The sequence below is a fragment of the Sebastes umbrosus genome, chromosome 8 (assembly GCF_015220745.1).
Source record: "Sebastes umbrosus isolate fSebUmb1 chromosome 8, fSebUmb1.pri, whole genome shotgun sequence".
Lineage (NCBI taxonomy): Eukaryota > Metazoa > Chordata > Actinopteri > Perciformes > Sebastidae > Sebastes > Sebastes umbrosus.
The window spans coordinates 10793971-10817473 of record NC_051276.1 but is presented as its reverse complement, the minus strand read 5'-3'; the positions used below and the strand labels follow the sequence as shown (position 1 = coordinate 10817473).

The following is a 23503-nucleotide window of genomic DNA, read 5'->3' as shown; positions in this document are numbered from 1 at the left end:
CTGTGAAGAGGACCCGCTCACTATGTAGATATGAAGGGCTCATTCTAAGCTAACGAAAACACAATGATTCTTAGTTTCATGTGATTATACACTACTGAAAACACCGAAATGTTACACATGGTTCCTTTAAAAGGAACAATAACCATCATCTGGAGAAACTGGTCTCATCGAGTTGTTAAAATGAGAAAGCCAAAAGCAAAATCTAACCTAGAAGTGTGCAATCAAATGGCTAAAGTCAGCCCTGCTTGCTTGCCACAAACCTGAGAGTCCAAAACAGCCACCATCACTTCATGCTGTCCATACACAATCAACTTATTATTATACCTATTCGCAAAGCACAGTTGCTCATGTTTTAATGTTATCATTTGTAATTGAAAATGAACCTATTTGTTCAAGTAAGAGCCTGCCATGTTTCTCGTTTTCCTTTTTTCATTGCATTTCAGTACCAGTATGAGAAATAGCCAACTAAATGTAGGCTTATAGGGTACCACTGTGACTCATGAAGGGATGTGCTGGATTAACATAACAGCCGGTGGCAAAAGCCCCTGTCACTTTCTTCCATTTTTCTGCTTGATGATCCAATCCAGTTGATCTTCTTGAACCCAAAAGCCCACTGGCCGAATTCTCCAGTTATGTAACAGCCCCTCAGGTAACGGCAGCGTCGCTCTACTCGAGTGGAGAAATCACATCAAGAATGTCAATGCAAGTGCGCCATCCGTATATAGAAAGCTGTAACCTGTAGAGTGTCAGAAGCCATCACGCTCAAAGCCATCTGCTTTCAATCATTGTGTGATTTGATGAGTAGTTTGAACAAACGAGTTGGAATTTAAGAAATCATGAGATTTAGAGAAAAGGATAAAATTCCACTTGTTCCACTCAGCAAACAGGGTTGTATTTTATTTTATGTACAAAGGCAAGGGGAGAGCCTGTGTAAAAATATACGAGGTTGAGAGAAAACAAACAGTTTTACATTGTGGCAGCGATTATTATTATTACAAACATGATTTGGTCAGATCTTTACATCTCTTTGATTTTCTAAATGGAGAAAAACAACAATATATATTACATTTGATGTATAATTGTTTCTTGGTGTCGCACAAAGTTTAATCACTACAGCACAAACATAATTTATTCCCTTCTGTCCCTTCTGAGTGAAGAATGACTTGAACTACAGCACACATTTGTTTTTTCAGCTCACTCTTAATTGTTCAAGTAAATTATTGATTTGCAATAAATATGATCCAAGTAATTGTATCATTTTTGTTCATAGTACCAGTAATGTAGCATTTCTTTCTTGGAGAACAGATAATGAGTATTCCCAGTTTTTTCCCAGTCATTTTCCGATGGATTATTTGGTAATAGCTGCACAAACATTATTGAAAATTAATAACTTAATGGTGTAATAGGCAACAATGTAATGTTGCCTAACCGTCCGTCAGATCAGATCCCAAAAACAGAACCGTTGGCTGCTGTGATTTCCATTCAGTTCATATTAATGGGGACTAAATCCTTCTGATATTTACATGCTGATTACCAGGGAACTGAACCAAACATTTCTGTTTTAGAAGCATATTTGACCCCGTCTCAGGCTGCTAAATCACCACAGGGAAATGAAATGAGTGTCACACAAACCAAAAAAACACTTGTCAGATCCACCGCAAGCTCCTCTAGATTTGCTGCATGGGCCTCAGGTTAGGAGACACCTAGAAGACACAAGACAGATCATAAGGAAGTAAAGAGATGTGTCGTGGTAAGGATACTTGGAAGTTTAGAAACGAAATATAGTGCTAGTAGCCAAACTGTTTGGTTTACTTGCCTCGAAATCGGTGCCAGTGCACGCTTTGATATCCTCCGGAGTGAGCCCCCCCCATACTTCTATCAGAGTCAGGCCTTTTGTCTTATCCACATCAAACACGGCCTGGAGAACAGAAACAGGGCAGAAAAAAGAGGAAGGGAGGGAGGGAAAGGAAAAAAACAGGACGAGATGTTGAAAGAAAGAGAGAGACAAAATGGTGAGAATGAGTATTTCCTTAATAGATGGGTTTGACTGGGGTCACAGACAAGGATATGAGGGCCTTAATTATCAATGTGACCTAAAAGAGATGACAACAGCCCCCAAAAAAATACCAGCGGGGGGCAGAGTACCACTTCAGTGTCATCCATAAATGACAAAATAGCCGCAATTAGTGGTGAAATTGTGAGTGTGCGCAAAGAGTGGTCCTCAACTCTCTGAGGTTGGACCACTACAAAGTAGAGAGCAATTACATTTTAATTGTGGCACTACTTTTAACAGTTGGAACATAATAGAAACAACGAGTGAGTCCCATGCTGACTCTGAGATCTGCGCGTGGTGCTGCAGTTGCTCTGTGATGTAGCACAGGGATGAAATAGTCGGAGGCATCGCTAGCATCAAGAAGGAAGGTCAGCGTTAACTGAATTCAACCCTAAACAACACTTCCTTGTTCTCAAAATAATTTGTTCTCGCAGTAAAAAAAATCCTAAAACCTTTTGAGGAACTCTAAAAATAAAACACTAGATTATCCCATGTTGCAGCATCACCGAAGCATCTCTTCAGCTACCATAGTTGACAGTCGTCCATCAGTTGTGCTGACAAGGCTAAAAGTGTCATTGTGAGTTTCTGTTACAACAACCAGGGATTTGTTGCAGGTATGCTTTTTGAGGAGTTGTTCTGAATTTAGACACATTCACAAACAAAAGATATGATAAATCTGATTCTAGGATGAGCTTGGAGCACATGGTTTATGCACAAAACTGAGCGTGCATGACTCATAAATGAGGCCCCTGGAAAGTTCAACATCTCTAAGAGTAATGAAATGCTATGTATACGGCCAAAGGCATCGCTCCTGTAGAGGAGACAGGAGGGTGGAAACCTTTCGTAAATTACCATGAAGAAACCTCCCGAACCTGTCACTTACACTGAAGGCCAAAGTACCGTAAATGCTGGAAATTTATCTAAAGAAAAATGAAATGTAAAGGCAACCGACCTGTTATTACTTCTTTAAGTAGCCAAAATAAGGATGAGGCATTTGCAAAGATCAGCGTGATGCAGTTTGTTCTATTCAAAGTTTCTCGTCTCAAACACATTTCGGTTTTGGGTTGGCTTCCCTTCTTCTTTCTTGAAAAATGATTCTCAACACTGTATCTTTATGTTGGTATGTTTCCTACATTATCACTAGTTGCTTAAAGATTTGGATAGATTTACAGCATAAACATGATCTGTGTCTCTGTCTCCACAACACGCTATAGACAGCAGAGGGCAGAAAGCAAAACCGTTGATTTCTCAGATACCTTCTGCAAGTTACTCCCTTTCTCCATCAATACGTTAGCTTCAAATTGCCATGGATATCTATTAACTGATAATATCATCAGATTCAATTTGAAATACCAACTTTGACAGACTGCTGCTTCTCAACACACGTCTGATATGAAGTTAGGTAGGTGTACATACGGTACAGCAGGCCTATTCAATTACTTTTTTAGAAGGGCCAGATTTGAAAAACGATGAAGTGCCCAGAGGCCGGATATTTACCTTTCCTATGTGTGATCTGCAAAGCTAAGAATTGTAAAGGTGAAAACATAACACATTTTTAATCTTAGTATGTTGTCATTTTAATAAACACAATGTTGCATTTACATTTTTTTAATTCAATTTGACTCCTAAATCCCCTCTGGGTTAAAACTTTTTAACAAGATAACTATTTCTGTGCTTAACAAGACAGATGACACAAAATGATCTAATAATCATAAACACCCATAAACTTAGAATGTTAGCAGGTTATTTCAATAAAAATGCAATGTCTGTAAAGGGGAGGCTCGTGGGTACCCATAGAACCCATTTTCATTCACATATCTTGAGGTCAGAGGTCAAGGGACCCCTTTAAAAATCGACATGCCAGTTTTCCCTCGCCAAAATTTAGCCTAAATTTGTAGCATTATTTAACCTCCTTCCCGACAAGGTAACATGACATGGTTGATACCTTGCGTTTCGTAGTTTCATATGATACCAGTATCTTCCCTCTAGCTTTAAGACTCAGCTCACTACATTACTTTACCTCTTGAAGACAGTAATGTCGGTCGGGAGCGACAGCGATCCCGTGGGTCTCACAGGGTTAAATACCTTTTCCATATTTATAAATAATCAAAAGACCGCATTGTGGTTGTTAAAGGGCCGGATTCGGCCCAAGGGCCACCAATTGAATAGGCCTGCAGCTAATACAATAACCCTTTTTAAAGCTAAACCTGAGCCATATCATTATACCTATTGATGCAAAAAATACTTTCTGGCCAAAGCACACTGAGCTGAGCTGGTTCCTGCTGCTCCTCTCAGCAGGGACCGAGAGACTATAAGCCACAGACACATTCGGGCAAAGCCTGTCAGGACTTTCAGCTCATTAGAACCACACACGCAGCGACAGGGCAGGAGGCGGATGTCTCACTCCGATATAGCGAGACAGATGGAATGTCACAAGGAGCAAGGGTCCGTTGGATGACACTGACATGCATCTCTAATCGGGACACGTGTCTCAAGTGATTAAGGGAAATTAAAGATGTGCCAGAGGTGGTCGATGTAAGTGCAAGGTGTAGGTGTGTGCAGATCGGGGCAGGTGGAATGTCAATGTGAGCTCACAGTTTGACGCACTCTGCTTTAAAATTACACAAGACCTTGACACAAAATGATCTGGGTAAGTAAATCATAAAGTAATGAACCCTCGACTGACCTAGATATCCACACTTTACTACTGAGAAAAGCTGTGCCTCTATTTGCAAAGCATGCCTTTTTGTTGTGAAACAGTTGAGTCACCTTTCTTCACAGTCTTCAGAGTCACCACCATCATTAACCAGATTGATGCCAGTTAGTCATTAAGAAGCTGCTAGTCTACCCCGTGTGTTGTCTGGCGAGAAGTGGGCTGAATGTCATGCAGCAACAATAAGCCGACATCATTCAGCCCACTTCGTGCTTTAGATAAATGTGAGTGTAACAAAGAGATGGGAGTAAAAATTCACATTTTACCCTCCAACAAATAAACTTCAAGAGCTCATCTAGTATCCTGTCAGTGCATTGCGGCAATTACAAGGAGCAGATTTTGAGATGTGTTCAGACAAAAACAGAAAGACAATAAAAAAAGACTTTTAATTTGGTTTCAGGAGTAGTAATTGCTGTCATTGGCCTGCTGTTATTATGAAAAATGCCACAGGTAACACTTTTCTGGGCTCATTACGATGATTGAATAATTCAGGAGTTGTTCTACTTCATCTGTGAATGAACGGGCAATTATTTTTTTTACTTTAAAAACAGGAGATAATTCCCTAAATAACTGTTGAGAGGAGAAAAATACTGAGAAATTGGTAGCAACTCAAAGCACCAGGGGCAAGGGAAGTGATGTGAGTTACTCACTGCACATGTGATGAACACAAAAATGAGACACAATCCATCATTTCAATGACAATGCTGCAAGCGAGCGAGCTTGTAAACAGGGCAACGGCGGTTAAGAGAAAAGAAACGGTGTATAAAATGGTCCAAAGTCAAATAGAGGAGCAGCAGAGACGCCGCCTGAGGCAACAGGGTTCCCATCACCCTGGGTCTCGAATCACTATTTAGGACAACACTGGAATTACCATCCCTCCTGGCCATCGAGAGCCAAGGAGTGCTGCGTTTGTGAGAATATACTGTGCATGTCAGCATCTGTGCATGTGTCTGTGTGGAGGGAAAAGAATATTTTTTTTGGCAGGTTTGAAAGGCCCCAGTTTCTAGTCTCATTTTAGAAATGAATTGGAGCAGAGATTTTAATCATGAAAGAACAGTAAAAAAAATAAATTTAAGATAACCATTATCAGGCTTATTAAAGGCACTGTTTGCCACCTGGTTTATAAGTCCCTTGTTTTTTTTTGTTTTTTTTTTACTTCTGGGAGTTTCCTCTGGTGATCAACACAATGACAATTTTATCACATCCCACAAGTAATTTTACACACGGTGTTGTTGGCTAATAAAGAACAAAAAACTCAAATGTAATACTGCTGGGCTGTTGTATCTTATTCTGATCATATTAATAAATGGGTTCCACTTGACTTCAGACATTAAGCCCTAATTGGTTTTTAATACATTTTTTTATTTTACCACCACGTCCTGTGAAATTATTGACAATTGTATGTGGTACAAATGTTCTGGCAACATCCTCACTGAGGTTTCAGCATGGGGCCTCATAGATGTGCAAATGTTATTTTATTGATCAGCTTTTAACTGGCAATCACAGATAATTGTTTCATTATTATCATTGAGAAACACAGTAGCAGAGGAGACTATTGTTCTACTTTCAGATGTATCACTGGTTAAATTATACCACAAGGACTCCAAAAATCTGTCATAGGCAAGTTGAGTCACACTGGCAATATGAGAGGAAACAATTTCCTCATGAAACCAGCTCATTGTGTGTCTGGTTTTGCGAGTTTGAAAGCAAGTTTGAAGGTGTATTCTTTCTTTCATGTTTCACCTTTTGTATATCAACTTTGTTAAATTTCAAAATGTGTAAATATACCTTATATTACAGTATCTACAAACATTGCATAAAACTGTAATGGCATTGCTGTGAAAGTGGAGTAAAATCTACAAGCCTGCTTGTGTGTGAATCCCCTAATGTTTCTAGTTAGGTACCAAGATGTGCTCTCAGATCTCCCTGTCATATGCTTGCTCGTGCACATTACATAGACACACAAAAACAATACTGTTAATGATAATAACACTGGCCATCCCTAGCGGATGATGACGATAAACAACTTTTGTGTCAATAGATAAATGATCTGAACAACACTGTTGGGCAAACCAAACTCATTATTATTCAACAGATGCGGTTCATTACTTGTTGAATTCAATTTGAATAATGCTCTCCATTTTGGAGTAACTCAAAAAACACTTGCATGTGTCACTGCCCGAGCTTTTGTCGTAGTCTTTTACATCCCTGCCTGCTGTCATTGCTGTGAAAAAAAGGTTTCTGAAAGGAAAGAAGTTAAAGGACCAGTGTGTAACATTTAGAGGGATCTATTGGCAGAAATGGAATATAATATTAATAACTATGTTTTCTTTAGTGTATAAAATAAGAATCATTGTATTTTTCATTACCTTAGAATGAGCTTGTTTATATCTACATACGGAGCAGGTCCTCTCTACGGAGTCCGCCATGTTTCTACAGTAGCACCAGAACGGACAAACGAAACTCTGTTAACTTTTCCTGCTTTGGCCGGAGTAGATAACGTTACTCGCTTCCGTCCCCGCCGCTCTCTCTCTTTTGCTTCACCACTCACTCTCCACATACAAACACACTCCAAGCACTCTTCTCCTACAACTCCATACGCGTTTTCACGTCGGCACACGGGAGAAGTTGTAATCTGCAACCTCTGCACACCTCACACACTGTACCTTTAATTAAGTAAGATTAAGTTCACAGTCACAGCACGGTAGTGGAAGGCCCCCCTGTGGGTAAATCATAGTGTGCACATAGTTTATTCATCAACCTGGACTAATCAATAATACATAACGTACTGTACATGCGCTCTGGGGGACGGTTCTATATTGTCTCACACCAATTAACAACAGTGTGTTTAACATACAGTATGTGTAAGCCCCTTAAATGGAAATGTGTTCAGCTTCACTTCTGTTATTAGGGTGTACTCGTTTTGGCAAACTTTGCTCAGATTAGGGCTGGGCGATTTGGAGAAGATCAAATACAACAATACTTTTGACCTAATACCTCAATATTGATATTGCGGTGATGTTGTAGGGTTGACCATTGGTGCTTTCACAAAATATTTACACAATGAGATTTTTGATAAATAATCATGAGTAATGTGGATATAATGACTAAGTGGGTAAAAGCAAATAATAGAATAGCTAGAACAGTTTGGTAAGTTCCGAAAATGACATACTGTAATGCAGCCTTTAAAACCAGGAAAAGACAACACTTATGCCATATTACGATATCCAAAATCTTAGACGATATCTAGTCTGATATGACCGTATTATTAAAATATCGATATATTGCACAGCCCTAGCTCAGATATGATATTAGAGGGAAGAAGCATCAAGGAAGGCCTAGGGAAATACAGAACAGGTGTTTGTGATGAGCAAAAATGGGCTCCGCAAATCCAGTATGGATGGAAACCACCTCCACTCCAGTCTGACCAAATGGATGTCGATTCAAACTTCAAATTGTCTTTCACCCATCTCAAAATGACATGATGTAGATAAATGTTCCTTTACACACACACACACACACACAGCATTTTAAAGTTTCTTAATATTTGATGTTCACACGTATGAGTTATTGACCTAGCTTTCCATTTCTGCTGACAACAACAGCACTTCCGAGTATATTAAAGTCATTATTTGACAAAAGAAAAGGAAAATCAACACCTTTACTGTGCAGTTCAGAGCAGGAATTTTCAAAACAAGCAATCACAGCGGGGAGCTGGAGGTAACTGGCTTCTTAACATCGCTGCCAGGTAGAAGTATATTGGCAATATCTGAGAGGCTGATGAGCTGACTGTCATGTGTCAGCGATTTTGAAAAGCTCAGCTTTCCCCGTCCAAACTACAAAAAGAGACTGATATTGTCGAAGGAAGGGCGTTTTCCAAAATGTGAACATTTAGGGATGGACAATACCTGTTTGGTGTGGATAGAAGGCCAAATGAAGAGATTTTATTTATTTATTTATTTATTCACAGTGCAACGGACATGGTATCATAAGGATAGAGAGTGGAATACAGAGGAGGAGGAGGAGGGATGTGGAGGTAAGAAAAGAAGTAAGGAGGACAGAGGAATAAGAGGGAAGTGGCGTTCGTGTGTTGAAAGAGATTGAAGGAAATGAGAAAAGAGGTCAAACTGATAGAATGGAAGAATTTGAGTCATTACAAAGAAAGCAAAAAAGCCGAGGATGTAATAAGAGAAGCGATAGTACTAATGGATATAGAGGGACAGAAAGCAGCAGGAGATGAAATGAGGAAGGTGGAAAAGAGGTGGAGGAGGTGGCACAAGTGCTAGCAGGGCAGTAGAAAGAGCTTTAACCTTTATAAATATTGACAGAAATCTGCTCGCTGAGAAAAAATGTTGCGCAATCACAACAAAAGCCAGTCGAGCAGGAAAGAACAGACAGGTCGGAAAAAAAATGTAAGCCATGGAAACGCTGTCTGACTTTGCTCTTGACAGGTCATGTTTTCAATGAGCGAGTTCTACAGACAGTAACCACCAAGGGGTTATAGGGAATGGACCAAAGTACAAGAGGACACAAGAATTGCATCAGCGCTAAGCTCTACTAGCTACTGGAACCTCTCTCTCGGGGCTTTTCTTTCTTTATAACCTCCCTCACACCTTTTTTTTCCCCCCAATCAATATTTATGCCTCCTCTTTTCTTCTTCCTCCATTCCCTCCAACTGACATCTACCCCTCCATCTTCACTATTCCTATTTTTTCCCAACCTTGTTCTTATATGCTTATGGTCTGTTTACATCTCCTTTAACAGAACGTTCCACCCTTGAACCATCGTTAGCACTGTTCTGACAAGATAAGCGTTACCTGTAACTTGAATGTTGGTCATTAAAACCCCATCTGGCTGGATTTCCATGTGGTACATGGATGTGAATGATAAAATAATATTCATGTACCTCCTTGCCCCCCCATCACATCACCATATGTGCTACCAAGTATGACAACAAATTGTTGTACATGGTGGCTTTTCACCTCCTTTCTTCCGTCACACCACACCACACAGAACTTGTGGGGAAATGATGAAATTCAAAAACAGAGCAGAGAGAGAGAGCTCTTCGCACACAAATGGAGATTTGCCTTCAGGCAAATCTCCATAAGCTTTCCAAGGGAGATTGAGCTGGGAGATTCCCCCAGAGGACACCCCGTGGTCCAACTTTTTAAAAATGGGAACCACCACCCCCATCGGCCAGCCTGTCCGCGATTCTCAGGCAACACAAACAATATCCAAAAGAGAGCCCAAAACATATAATACATCAACCACGACTACAATCATTGCACAAGCATCAACACCATTAGACGTAGGACCCTGAGGCAGGAATGGGAGTATCAACAGAATACACAATAAGGGGAAACCCAACCCTAACCATGAAGATTAACAAACCATAACAAAATCAATAAGAAGCCTCCTTACCGAAATCAACTGATTGAATTAGTCTTAATCGGATAAATGTAATTTCCATCCACCCGTTGTCACTCTGTTGCATCATAACAATCTATCAGCTGCAGTGTGAATGTTTTTGTATGGATTTGTGGGAGAGGGAGATAAAGATAAAATGTGTTCCGTTGTGTTCATCGTCTCTGTGTGCATCGCTTATGTCGCTGACATATTCAGGGAACTGATTAACTGATAAAACAGGAATGAAAACCTACTGACTGGGTTTTACTTATTACATTTTGGTTTCAGCGAATCACTCCTGACTGTAAGGTGGGAAATTGTAATATTCTGCAAGGTGAACAGCCAGCCCTCTAGAAAAAAGCCTCAGGCTAATCGTAGAGGGAAGAACCTGGTAATGGCCACAGGGTAAAGGATAAGTACCTGTAGTTGTTAGATCAAGACTTGAAATGTATAATATACAGCATTTTGTAGGGGTCGAGTGAATGAAGAGAGGGAGTGGCGTTAGCGAGAACAAAACAGTGAATCAGAGAAATAAAATGTAATTTTCTGATTGTTTCATGGCCGCTAACGTTCTTAAGCACAAATAAACACACAACTAACTCCGCGCAATCCTGCGGGAAGGTGCTACATTGCGGGATTTTGAATGAATGAATGCAGCCGAAGCGCTTGCTTTATCCTGCACGCCGATAGCAGCACTCTGCACACAGCAGAAGAGAGACAGAGAGAGGGGAGCAGGGGGAACACCGGAGGATATGAAAAAACACAGCAATTTAACAACCCGTTGGTTATCAAATACCGGCGCTTTGTATCATACAGACGCTAAAGGGCGCCTTGTGCCTCGTTTCAGACGCCGAGAGGGGTGACAAAGCTGTTATTGGCTGGGAGGTTACATCCCCAGATGGGGCCCAAAGGCTCTTTGGTGATGCCCATAAACGCCCCGAACACAGCGAAATAAGAAGAAAAGAGAAAATACAAGCAGAGGGCAGGGTCTCTGTAGAACCACACTTCTAGTGGGACATACGTGATGATTGAGAGGGATTATTTTTGTTTCATTGTTTTTTAGGAAAATGCTTCATATTATACCTTTAAGACTTAAGTAGGCGACAGCTGGTATCTTTGCCTGTGTATTCGGTGTATTCATGTTTTACAAGAACATTACTGATTAACAAAGGCTTAACTTCAAAGTCACAGGTATCCACTCCTTTGCACAATATGTGTCCAATATGTTCTCATGCCCTCCCACATCCAGGTCTGTAACACGAGTATTGTACAGCCATAGCTTGTTCTCATTGTCACCGATTAAGGAGCACCTATGAGGAAGCAGCCTAAATTCATGACAAATGGCTCATCCATCCATCTAAATTTAGGCAGCCCTGAAATATATATTTTAATGAAACAAACAGATAAACGCACCTTTTCTGTGATGATCCGATCCACACACTGCTTCCCTGTTAAAGGCAGGACGCATTTGTCCAATATCTTGTGTTTTCCTCCCTGAAAGACAAAGGGTAGTTGGTTAAAACAAAAATTTAACTAGAGGTCAGTCATCTTCAGACTGTGTTAATACTTTCTGGGATGCAGCTTCAGTGTCAGTATATCCAGGGATGTAGCTGCTTATGTACACTCATCCTATCCCCAGAGGATATACAGCACATATTCCACGTGAGTCTGTCTCAGTTTCCCCACCAGTCAACTTAAAGAAAAGGCACACATCCAAATGCTTCTGACGCTGCCTCAGAAGCAAACATCATACATCACACACCATCCCCCCCTTTCCCATTATGAATGAAAGCAGACTCCAGGGCAGTAAATTTATGCTCACCTGCTGCACCATCTGGAATATAGCCAGGCGCCAGACAGGCTCCCATTAGCAAAAAAACAGCATGCTTCTGTGAATGCAGAATGTTACGTTGCCCTTGCATCACATCGGCTTTGACTTTCCAAAAGTAAACCATTTCAGTTGGAGTGTCTATTGCTATCGTCAAAAGCCCTGAGGGGTTACTCATCCTTTGCTATAGGACCAGTCTAACTAATCAGCTGTTCCCCATACACAGAGTCCAAATCTGGACTTGTATTCAAATTACCCGCAGACGAACAAACAGGAGATGGTTTTGTGTGCAAAACCTCATCAGGATGAGCTGGCGCTCTCTGCTAAAGAGGCATTAAGCAATCCATTAACAGAATTATCCTTAATCAGTCATAACACTCACACTCATTATCGCAGGAAGCAGATACAAGGTATGCTGGTCAGGGTACCGACATGGGAAAAGAAAATTGCCAATTTAATTCGACCTGGATCCCTGCAAAAGGAAATTAGTCTTTTGGGGGTATTATGTAAAGGTGATGTTGGTTAGAACAAGCATGGTAAAAGCTCTCACACACACTCTTTCATGTACAGTATACACACCTTAGCGGAGTGCTCCATAGTGACCACCACCTTGGTTCCAGCACTAGCCACCAAGTCCATGGCTCCTCCCATTCCCTTCACCATCTTACCCTGAGAATGGAAGATAAAAAGGGATTAAGGTTTCACTTATCACATGTATTTAAGGTAGGATAAAACAACAGGAACACCTCACAATATAAGTAGGGCTGTCAAAGTTAACGCAATAATAATGCGTTAGCGCAACTTTGTTTTAACGCCACTAATTTCTTTCACGCATTAACGCAATTGATCATTCAGAGGTTGTAGCAGGCTCAATTTTGAAGCTAGTAAAGATCCTGGTATCATATGAAACTAGAAAAACTAAGAATCCACTGGTACCAACCATGTCATACTAACTTGTCGCGAAGGAGGCTAAATAACGCTACAAACTTACGCTAAATTTTGGTGAGGAAAAACTGCCATGGCCCTTTTCAAAGGAGTCCCTTGACCTCTGATCTCAAGATATGTGAATGAAAATGGGTTCTATTGGTATCCACGAGTCTCCCCTTTACAGACATGCCCACTTTATGATAATCACATACAGTTTTTGGGCAAGTCAAAGTCAAGTCAGCACACTGACACACTGACAGCTGTTGTTGCCTGTTGGGCTGCAGTTTGCCATGTTATGATTTGAGCATATTTTTTATGCTAAATGCAGTACCTGTGAGGGTTTCTGGACAACATTTGTCCTTGTTTGTGTTGTTAATTGATTTTCCAATAATAAATATGTACATACATTTGCATAAAGCAAGCATATTTCCCCACCCTCATGTTGATAAGAGTATTAAATACTTAATCTCCCATTAAGGTGCATTTTGTACAGATAAAAAATGTGCGATCAATCGTGAATTAATCATGGACAATCATGCAAATAATCGCAATTAAATTTTTCAATCGATTGACAGCCCTAAATATAACACAATACAATCTTAAACAGCCATTAACTATGGCCTTAAAAAGGACCATAAAGTTTGCTATACAACAAATAAAATCATACCAAATAACAGTAAACATAAGCATTCATTTAGAAGGGTGGAAAGAAAGACAGTAGCAATGTTTTTCTCTTCCACTGCCCTTTTTCAAGTCGACAGCTCTCCCCAAAAACAACTCCTCCTCCATCAAAAATACATAAAGACACACAAAGCTACTATGAGGCTCTGTGTCTTCAATGCTAGGATATCTTCTAATGCTTTGTGCTTGGTAAAGAATAATTCTATCCCTGCACAAGTAAGACCCTGAAAAACTTTACAAACTGAGACAGAGAACAGGAGGAAGAGTTTATAATGGATCTTCAGTATTAGAAAAATGTGGTGAGGTTACAGTGGCAACACAACAAAAGTTTTTCAATTAAATATAATGAAACGTACGAGTGACATCCATCACCCCAAAAAATCCAGAGTATCTTAAAAGAAAATGGTTTATTATTCTAACCTGAGTACTAGTTTAGTAATTTTTACTATTTAATTCCAGTTGAACAAATCTAAAACACATATTTAGAAGTGAGAAGGAAGGTGAACACATCCAGTATCCATTAAAAAAACCCAGTCCACTGCATTGCAAAACTCAGCACAACTTTTAATATGACTTTTAGAAAGTTGTTAGGTGGAAAGTAGCCCAATTTAAACTGTTGACAACATGCTCTGTGGATTATACAGTGGCAGAGAGGCTGTTGTTGAAGATATGTAGGTGTTGAGTTTTTTTTAATGTAATTTTTCTATGCTAACTAAATTACATACAATGTAAAGGTGCAAATTAAACCAAAGCTATCTTCATGAATAGATACCTACTGTATGGTTTGGTGAGTTTTATAATTGAGTGAACCAAACCTTTACTTGTAGGAATAATGTGCTAAAAACCTATGGTCCTCTTGGTGCAATTCAAGTCTAATGTATTACTGGTTGCACTGAAGATGCAGCAGCAACCGTACTCCAGCTTTCAGTATTGAGATGCATTTAGTTCTATTATAAGAGCTGTGGTGGTGCTCTGATTGAGCCTTCTCCTTCTTATAAAAAGGCATCCAAAGCTGCATCTTTCATGAAGATAGCTGGGTGCAAACCTAGGTTGACTGTAACTCTCAGTTAGTAACTGCAAAAAAAAAGCTTGTGTTGTTGGCAGACAACAATACCATTGCACTAAAAACAGAATAAAAGTGTTGAAAAATATCATAGCCCACAGTTTCTTTTATAGATCACAATCCCAACAATCCACAAATATCCAGGGACCACTGCCTCTTTTTTAGTCAGAAAAACAGTATGACGAGAAATGTGAGCAGCACAGAGCAAGCAGCAAAGCATCTGCACTAAAGCAAACTTCAGGAGGCATCCCTTCAAAACAATAGCCAGTGTTCACTTTTCATTAACTTTTAAATTAGTTGCTTAGATTATATATTTAAAAGGTGCTAAATATGATATTGGGAGCATTTCTTTTACCTCTGCACGGCTCTCAACATTGCGATGGCTGAGCCAGCGGTGCTAATGGCGCTGTGAAATTGAAAACAGTGAAATCTACGGCAACAGTGCTGACACAGCTAACACTGTTAAAGCTGCACTGGTTAGAAATGGAACAACTATGATAAAAAAAAAAGTTATTTTTATAAAACGGTCACTATATCCTGACAGTAGTGCATGTGACAGCTAATCTGAAAAAAAAATCTTGTGCCTCTGTGTCCTCCGGTGCTCCTAATGGCATCTGCAAGATTTGACATACCGGAGGAAAACAACCAATCAGGGCTGATCTGGAGTCTGCCGTCCAGCTGCTGTCTATGTGAGCTGGCTGTCAATCAAACGGTCAAACGGTCAAACTAGGCAGCGCTGATCAAATATGAATCAATATTCTGTCACTCCCTAGAGTTTTTAAAGCTTTAAAATAGAGTCATGAGGAGGAGCAGAAGTCTAGTTATCTCTCAGAACATTTGAATTACAATATGCTGAAAGGTTATTATGGAATGTTTGCCCAATGATGCAAACAATATACTGCCTACCCCCACTTTAACCTGGGGGGTAACCGGAGTGTGGGTGCTACACTTCAGCAATAGCGGCGTCGGTCGGGACGGTGTTATCACCTGTAACCTCCATATGAGAGCAGTGCAGAGCAGCGGCCATGAGCTAGCCAGTGGGGCGCGATCACATGCACGAACATGCACTAAAAGCACACACGGCCGTCCCCGCTATGTCAATAAAGCAAATAGAAGCTCGTATTACAACACACACAGAGGGAGAGCGACTTCATGCTCTGCTCAGGTCGACATTATTATATTAATTCTCTGAATATTGTATACCATAACTCTTATGTGCACTAAAGTTTTGTCTAGTCACAATTCTGTGAAATAAAATAAAATAATAAAATAAATGTTTTCTTCAAAAATTAAAAATTTAAATCAGAGTGGGTTTTATTTTAAAAAGGGAGCCAAGAAAGTACTTTAAAAAAAAAAAAAAAATCGGAAAGACAGCAACAGAACTACCAGTCGGGTGAAAAATTGTCTTCTCATCCCTCATTGTTCCCAGTAAAGAAGGTTTCCAAATAAGGAAGGCTGACATGCAGATGTGGCCACAGGGTGACGGCTGAGTAACTGAATTAAAATCCCATTTGCTCATCAATCATGTGAAGAGAGCCTGCTTTGCTCTCTGCTCGATAACCAGCGGATATATATGCCAAGTGTGGTAGGGATACTGTCTGCCTCCGGGGAGGCCAGCTGGGTGGAGAAGATATCAACAGAGAGCGGAAAGGAGGGTTGGGAGAGGGGAGGCGGGGCAGAGGAAGAAGGGAAAAGCATATGGGAGAGGCTGCATTTAATGTCATATACTTTACTCTATTATCTTATAGAAGTGGCCATCCTTAAATAAAACCACCAAAATGGTATCCATTTTGACTTTTAGCCTTCAAACACAAATCTCTCCACCTTTTTTTGTCAGTGTTTTCATTCAACATACGGTAAAGATGATACTACAAAAGGGAAACGGTGTCTTTTTTCATATGATCAATGTTAATGCACTTTCTGACAGTCAAAGGGCTACAGTAGGCGGTGTGTGAGAGGCCCTCGGGGGATAACACTGTCTGACCTGATAGTAGAGAGTCTGGATTTACAGCTGCTAATGTACTCCACCCAGCAACTAGGTTGCAGTTAATACAAAGAGGGCATCTGCTTTCAAAATTAAACATCCCTGTTAAAACACTAGTCTGGTTATGATCAATGAAAAAAAAGAGTCAAAACAATAATGAGCATTTGAGGGGAAATTACAAAATGATCTTGTTCTGCTGTGGGGGAGGGGGGCAATGAAACGAACCTGCGTTTACTATAAAAAATGAATTGGCTGTGTGTTTCTGCCAACTGAAAATGCAAGCATTGAGCGACTGGAATTGTTTTAGGCCATTCATTTTTGAATGAACGCTAAATTTGAAATGAAATGAAGCAGCCACAGTGCCTGTGTTGCATCGCAGTGACAGCAGCCAAGCATACAGGAACAGCAGTTCAGCTTGTGTATGTGTGTGTGCATGTGGTCAAAGGTCTCACTAATGCTTATGACCTTGATATAGAAAACACTATGACAAAATAACATTGTTGTGGAGATAGACAGGTGCGGGCTCTGTAGTATTGTCCATGACCTATATAACTGGGAGGATTGGCATTCGCTTAGTTGCCTCTGATTAACAGCTTTGCATGTGGTTATCTGCGGTCGCTTTGATCTGAGCTGCTCCGTGCGGCAAAACTCTTATCGTGATCTGAAAGTGTGTGACGAAGAACGAATTTATAAAATGGTGCGTCGCAAGAAGCTAATAACCTATTCCATCCTGCTCACTAAAGTGATTTTTATTCAATGCAATCAAGCCTTAACTTTTGGCTGGCTGTCTGTTAGACTAGATTTGTCTGACTAGGCCTGGTTGCTAGGCTTCTGTAAAGCTGCTCACCTGCAAAATGTGGCAAGCATTTGACCTTTCTTGATTACTTGCCTCTTAATATTGGAGGCATCCCATATTAAGCTGAGTGTTCGCATAGCGTTTCTTTCTGAGCACCATCATGTTTTTTTTCAGTCATATGCAGTCTTTTTTCGCAAGGCCATGTGGACCAGTAAAACATGCACGAAGGCACTTAAATGGAACGAATAAACTGTCAGAGCAATATCCACAGAAAGAAATATCCTCTGTCTAAGTCGCCTGGATAATTTAGCCATTTAATTAACACAGCTTTGATGATATTAACCTCGCTGGTCTGACTGAAGCCCCACAGGTTTTTAATTTCCTCACCACTCTGATTGCGTCCATTTGCCTGCTGTAATCTCAGCACCGAGGGGGTACTAGAACACCTGAACGTGTGTATCTAGACACATTTCATTAGCTAAAACAAAAGAAGATGAAGTTACCCTGTTAGACATCTCCCTACTGAGCTGCGACAACTATTGTTCGAGTGCTGTAACGGCACACAGAACATGTCACGGTTTGGTTCACAACCCGGTTTAGGATTCTCGGTTCAATGCGAGTTCGGTACGGTTGATAATTGTGCCGTTGTTTTCTTATGGGTAAGTGCTACCATTGGTGTGACGGACTGCTCGAAATCACCACCAGGCGCTGCGGTCAAGGTTTCAGTTTCAATTTTGACCTTGGTTGCCGCTGACCTTTCAATCAATGGCCCCTGTTCAGACCCGGCATTAGTATGCGTCCTGAGTGATCCGGTCACAAGTGGACAGCTCTAAGTACGTCTGATCGCACTTGGCATTAGAATGCGTCTCCACGCGCGTCTTGAGTGGCCACTTGTGATCTGATCTCACTTCGCCGCTCTTTATGCAAATAAACACGTAGTAAACACACGGCTTATACGGCAGATATTGTGACGTAATATTACAGGAATGTCAGTAGTAATATCCTACATATTTGTGAATTCATTCAATTTATTCATTCATTCACATTGAATTAGAATATAAGGTTATTGTACCTGCGGTCCCCGGGGACCTCGCATACCTAGTCTGATAGTCTGTAGATTATGTAGCCTATAGATAAGATATTTTTTAATAACATACGGTTGTACCGACAGGATACAGTAGAGCACAGAGGCCGTTTCCGTGCTGCGAGGCAGACAAGTGCTCGCGTCTGCCTGTCTATGAGGAACTCAGTGAACCAAAGGACCACCTCTGAATGTGGTCTGAAATATCCGATCTCAATGCCTCCTCGATGCGTCTGTAGTGCGTTCACACCTGTACTTAGAGCTGTCCACTTGTGATCCAATAACTGAGGACGCCTGTTTATATCAGGTCTGAACAGGGCCAATGAGATAACAGCTGCAATTGTTGTTGCTTAGAAACAGTAAATGACGTTGCTTGTAGACTTTTTAAATGGTATATTATACCTGCGCTTTGCCTCTGCAAGGCTCCGCGCCCTACCTCACAGTGAGTTAAGAGCAAATTTCTTATCACGCAAAGGCAGCTTTAGCATCATCTAGCCGCCTGCTCAGCCGTCACCATGTTGAGAGCCATGTGGATGCAATCTCTCAATCATAGATGTGCACTGAATTTCGAATTTAGCACCTTTCATTTTGTAGTTCTTTTATTTACTCTTCACATTAGCACCAGTTATGGGAAAATCTCCTTCCACTTCTTCCCTCAGATGTTACTTTTTTTTCTTGAAACATCCATTTTACTTGTTCACTGGCTTGTTGAACTATGTCTTTGAAATGTATCCTTGCCAGAGGCGGATATACAGTAGCCTACACATAGCTATGCTTAATTAAATAGGTTAGAGCACATCCATTCGTATAATGGCTTTAGAGTGAGAGATAATGCGGGGGGGACCGCGGGAGGCGGTATCAGTGGTGCAGAACCCAGATAACACAAGTTAAAGCTCTGCTGAGATGACACCTATCATAACATGTGAGAGCAGAGACAATGACAGAGTCAGTCCCACTCAACCAACGAGGTTTTCTCAGTGATCCCTCAAAGGCATACAACTATGGCTATTTATAGATAAAAGGCCTTTACAGCATTTTAAAAGAGTAAGCATGTAACCCGCAGTAACTGTGACTTCCTACATACAACACTGTTGATCCATCTGTCTAGGAAAGCGGGGTAACAGGTGTAGCAATTCAAAGCCTGACATTTTTTTGAAAGCAACCTCCGCATACAAAAGTGCCTACATACTCATTACATTTAGAAAACTACAATGATTTTGTTAATTTGATCCAATATCAGTCAAAAGGATTGATTCAAAAGCAAACTGTTTCTTTGATACACAGTGGGATTGGTGTTCCAAAACATGCTGCTGTGGCACGAATGCATCACTGGTAACATACTTTGACTAACACTGTATTTGTCGTGCTAGGCTTAGGGGTTTGCTTGCATTTTTGTGTGTGTAACCATGACAACCGAATACAATTTCCTCATTTGTTGTGCAAGTGTTCACTTTCCAGTCAGCGGCAGAAACACCACAGAAAATGACCCCCTTCACAATCCAAGAGTTCCCACTTACCAACTGGCTTCATTTCTCTCCCCCACAAATTCTCTGACAATATCCGCTGTCTGATACAAATGGCTCTCTATTTAATAACATAGCGACGGACCGCCACAAGCCTTCGTTACCCAGACAACTAATGACAAGAATCAGAGGGAGAGACGGGACTAACAGGAAGACAATGGACACTGTGTTCAAAGTAACTGGAAACCATAACTATTTACAGTGTATAACTGGTGAATGCAGCGGAATCTACACCAGTCACATACATGGGAGAACAAAAAAAAAAGAATATTAAACAATATCTGAATTGACTTTACTACCACTGGGACCAGTTGTTACTGGTGTTGGCCGGATTGGTTTCTCCTCTTAAAAAGAACAATAATAGCTGTGCTATACGTGCTATATTTAAAAAAGAAATAGTGTTCCAAATGCTGTTTGTTACTGGAATAACCTTACATCAGAGCTTGGTTGCGTCCGAAATTCCATACTAATATGCTATTTCGTACGCTAAAACAGTATGTGGGATTTTTTAGTTTGTCCAAAGTCTTAGTATGAAACCAATAGTACACAATTTGCATACTATTTTAGGTGGAATATTACAGTATGCAACGCTGCATACTACCCACTATCCCACAATGCAATGCGGTAGTGACAACATAATGGACGTTGACCTGACGGACAGCTCTGTAACATCAATAATGCTTCAATTTAACTGTAAGTATAAGATTTCATTTCGCTAGGCGTAATATATATTTTAAATTAGTTCCGACTTTGATTCTCACAAACCATCGTTTATTTGGCACGGGTTACCATGGTTACACGCCTCCAACCGGCAAGGAGGCTCTCAGGAAGTGACGACTTAGATTACTGCTCAGTGCGTCCGAAAAGATACATACTGCTGTTTATTCACACAAAGGTATGTTGAACAATGGTACAAATACTGAGTATGTAGTGCATAGTATGTGATTTTGGACAAAGCCCTGGACTTGAAGAAAATATGGTGCCTATCTTCTAGATATCTGATTTTAAACAAGGTTAAGGAAGTGACTTTCAAAATGATTCATTGCTTCTATCGCACCCAGGTATTTCTACAAAGATATAAAAGGGATATTGTTGTGGACTGCTCATTTGTCTGCCGGTTACAGAACATTTATGTCACCTATTTTGGTCTTGTACTTTTTGGCAACACACTTATTTTTTTCACTTTTATTTCCCAATTTATAATTTTCCCTCTTCTATGGAAATGCATTGTTTGGCTTATTTTCTTACCCTTCTACCAAAGCAAATCAATATTACATTATTAATTTGATCTTACTACATGCAAAATCTCATATTCATTAATCAAAATTTTCCGATCATAAACCATCCTTTCTCATCTTTGAAAATGAATTCAAACAATACATGGCTTCAATCTTATATTCTAAAAATAGAAAGGCTATTAAAACCACAAATCTATGTACCCTGTATAACATTTTTATGAATTGATTTGTGATTTCTGTCAGTGCTCCGATCCCCCGGCATTATCTGTTTTTGTATTTGTTCTGTGTTTACATTGCTATTTGTCAATAAAAGGTTTATATATATAAAAAAAAAGAACAAACATTTTTTTTTTTTTTTTTTTTAAATGTACACAAACAGACAGTTAGTGCTACTACAAAGACCTAATAGGACAACTTTAACTGATGAAAAGCTGGCAACAATGTCAAGGAAACAGTTTATGATACAGCAGGTAAAGTGAGTGAAGTTTAAAAAAAAAAAAAAGCACTATATTCTTAAGCAGCTCCGTCATTAAAGCTGCCATCAGGCCTCATCGTGAGCACTTGAGCTAGTACATTTTAATAGTCAGTAGCTCCAGCTATTGTACTTAAGCTGCAGTTATACCCAGCCTCCAGGGTTTTGGAATATATTTCTGATGTAGTGCTTGTTTTCTATGTTAAAGGTCAACGACTATCAAACTGAATTTGATTTTATACATAAGCTGTGTCTGAGGTGACCAGATATTTGTATTACTTTGGTCAATTTGAATATGTTCAGTGCATAATTTACCTCTCAGATTTGAAGTGAAAACTAAAGTAGCTCCACTCAGGCAGCCAAAATGTTCTCGTTTTAAAAAACAGTGTGTGGCTGACAAATCTGTGAATTCACAGGAAACATCAGTGTCAGCAAGACCCCTACGTTTAAAGCCGGCTTGATAAAGCTCCAGCAGCTAAATGATAAAATAGAACACCGAATCCCAAATGCCATCCTTTATTCTATTGCCCCTTTCTCTCCGGCACCTATTGTTTTTCCAGATGTTTCAGACCGAGTGGAGAATGTAAAAGCATTTCAAAGCCCTCAACTGGAAAATGTTCATCTGCATTTTGCATATTTAAAGCGTTCAAAATCAACATAATCACGCTGAGAGTACTGCATCCCCGACTCCTACGTAAAACATTTCTAATTTCACGCTATGTACCCATCTTAGATAGTGAATAATTTTCATTATCCTAGAAGGTGGGGAATGTAATTCTCTTCATCAATCCTTTCAAAAGAGGGGATAATGAAGATTGAATGTGGAGGTGAGGACAGGTATTTGTGTCTGTGTTTGCTGCATTGTTTTTGCTGTTCAAACTGTCCAACACTAGCATGGCCAAACAAGCTAAACTCCCTGCTTCTGAATAACAGCTCCACTGCAGGCCTTCAATATCTGCACAACATGTTTTAATCAAGCACCAGTTAATTAGCAATTACCGTGGACAAACAAGTACAACTGGAGAGGCAAAGAGGAAATAATTACGTTGCAAAATTTAAAGATCACCATCGACAACTGAATTCTTGTGCACACCGCACTGCCTTGCATGTTTTATTCTCAAGGTCTCTGCATGTAGACATCTTCAAACACTCTGTATCCACTCGGCTGCTTTGAGGAGACGCATCTATAAGATGATGCGCTGTAACCTTGCCAAGTACACTTCAGTCGAGCAGAAAACAGCTGTGTGCCAGGGGGCATTTCTGGTTGAACCCTCCCACATTGTGAACAGTTGTTCAATGGGTTTGTGACCTTAGTAATCACTGAGGAGGACTGTGGCCACTGTGGTGTTCAGACCAATTGACCTGATGAAACATCTAGCAATAATGTCTGCCAGCTATTATACTGTATAGCGTTCACAGACAACCGCTAGCCTTCGATCCCCTGACAAGCATATCCCTGTGCTCTTAAATAACAACAGCCAAAGACGCCCCTTTGTGAATCTACTTCAACAAAGACATCTATGAGAAAAGGTCACCATCCATAAAATAAACAAGAGATTACAATTCAGTCTCAACTGTCTGTAAAATAATCGATAAATAATACACCACCTAACTCAGGGGTCTGCAACCTGCGGATCTGGAGCCACATGCGGCTCTTTAGCCCCTCTCCAGTGGCTCCCTGTGGATTTTTAAAAATGGAAATGAATAACTGTTTTTTTGTTTACATTTTTATTTTTAT

At 40.2% G+C, this 23503-nt stretch overlaps 1 protein-coding gene across 1 annotated transcript in view; it reads right to left on the bottom strand.

Annotated features, from left to right (window-relative positions):
- Positions 1-870: 870 nt before the first annotated feature.
- oxct1a (3-oxoacid CoA transferase 1a) overlaps positions 871-23503 on the bottom strand; it is a 54687-nt gene continuing 32054 nt past the window's right edge. Inside the window, exons 14-17 of the mRNA XM_037777263.1 lie at positions 12580-12669; positions 11586-11666; positions 1817-1918; positions 871-1703 (exon numbers count right to left, since the gene is read on the bottom strand). Of these exons, the coding sequence (XP_037633191.1) occupies positions 1668-1703; positions 1817-1918; positions 11586-11666; positions 12580-12669 (309 nt within the window). The 3' untranslated portion in view covers positions 871-1667. The remainder of the gene's footprint in view (positions 1704-1816; positions 1919-11585; positions 11667-12579; positions 12670-23503) is intronic.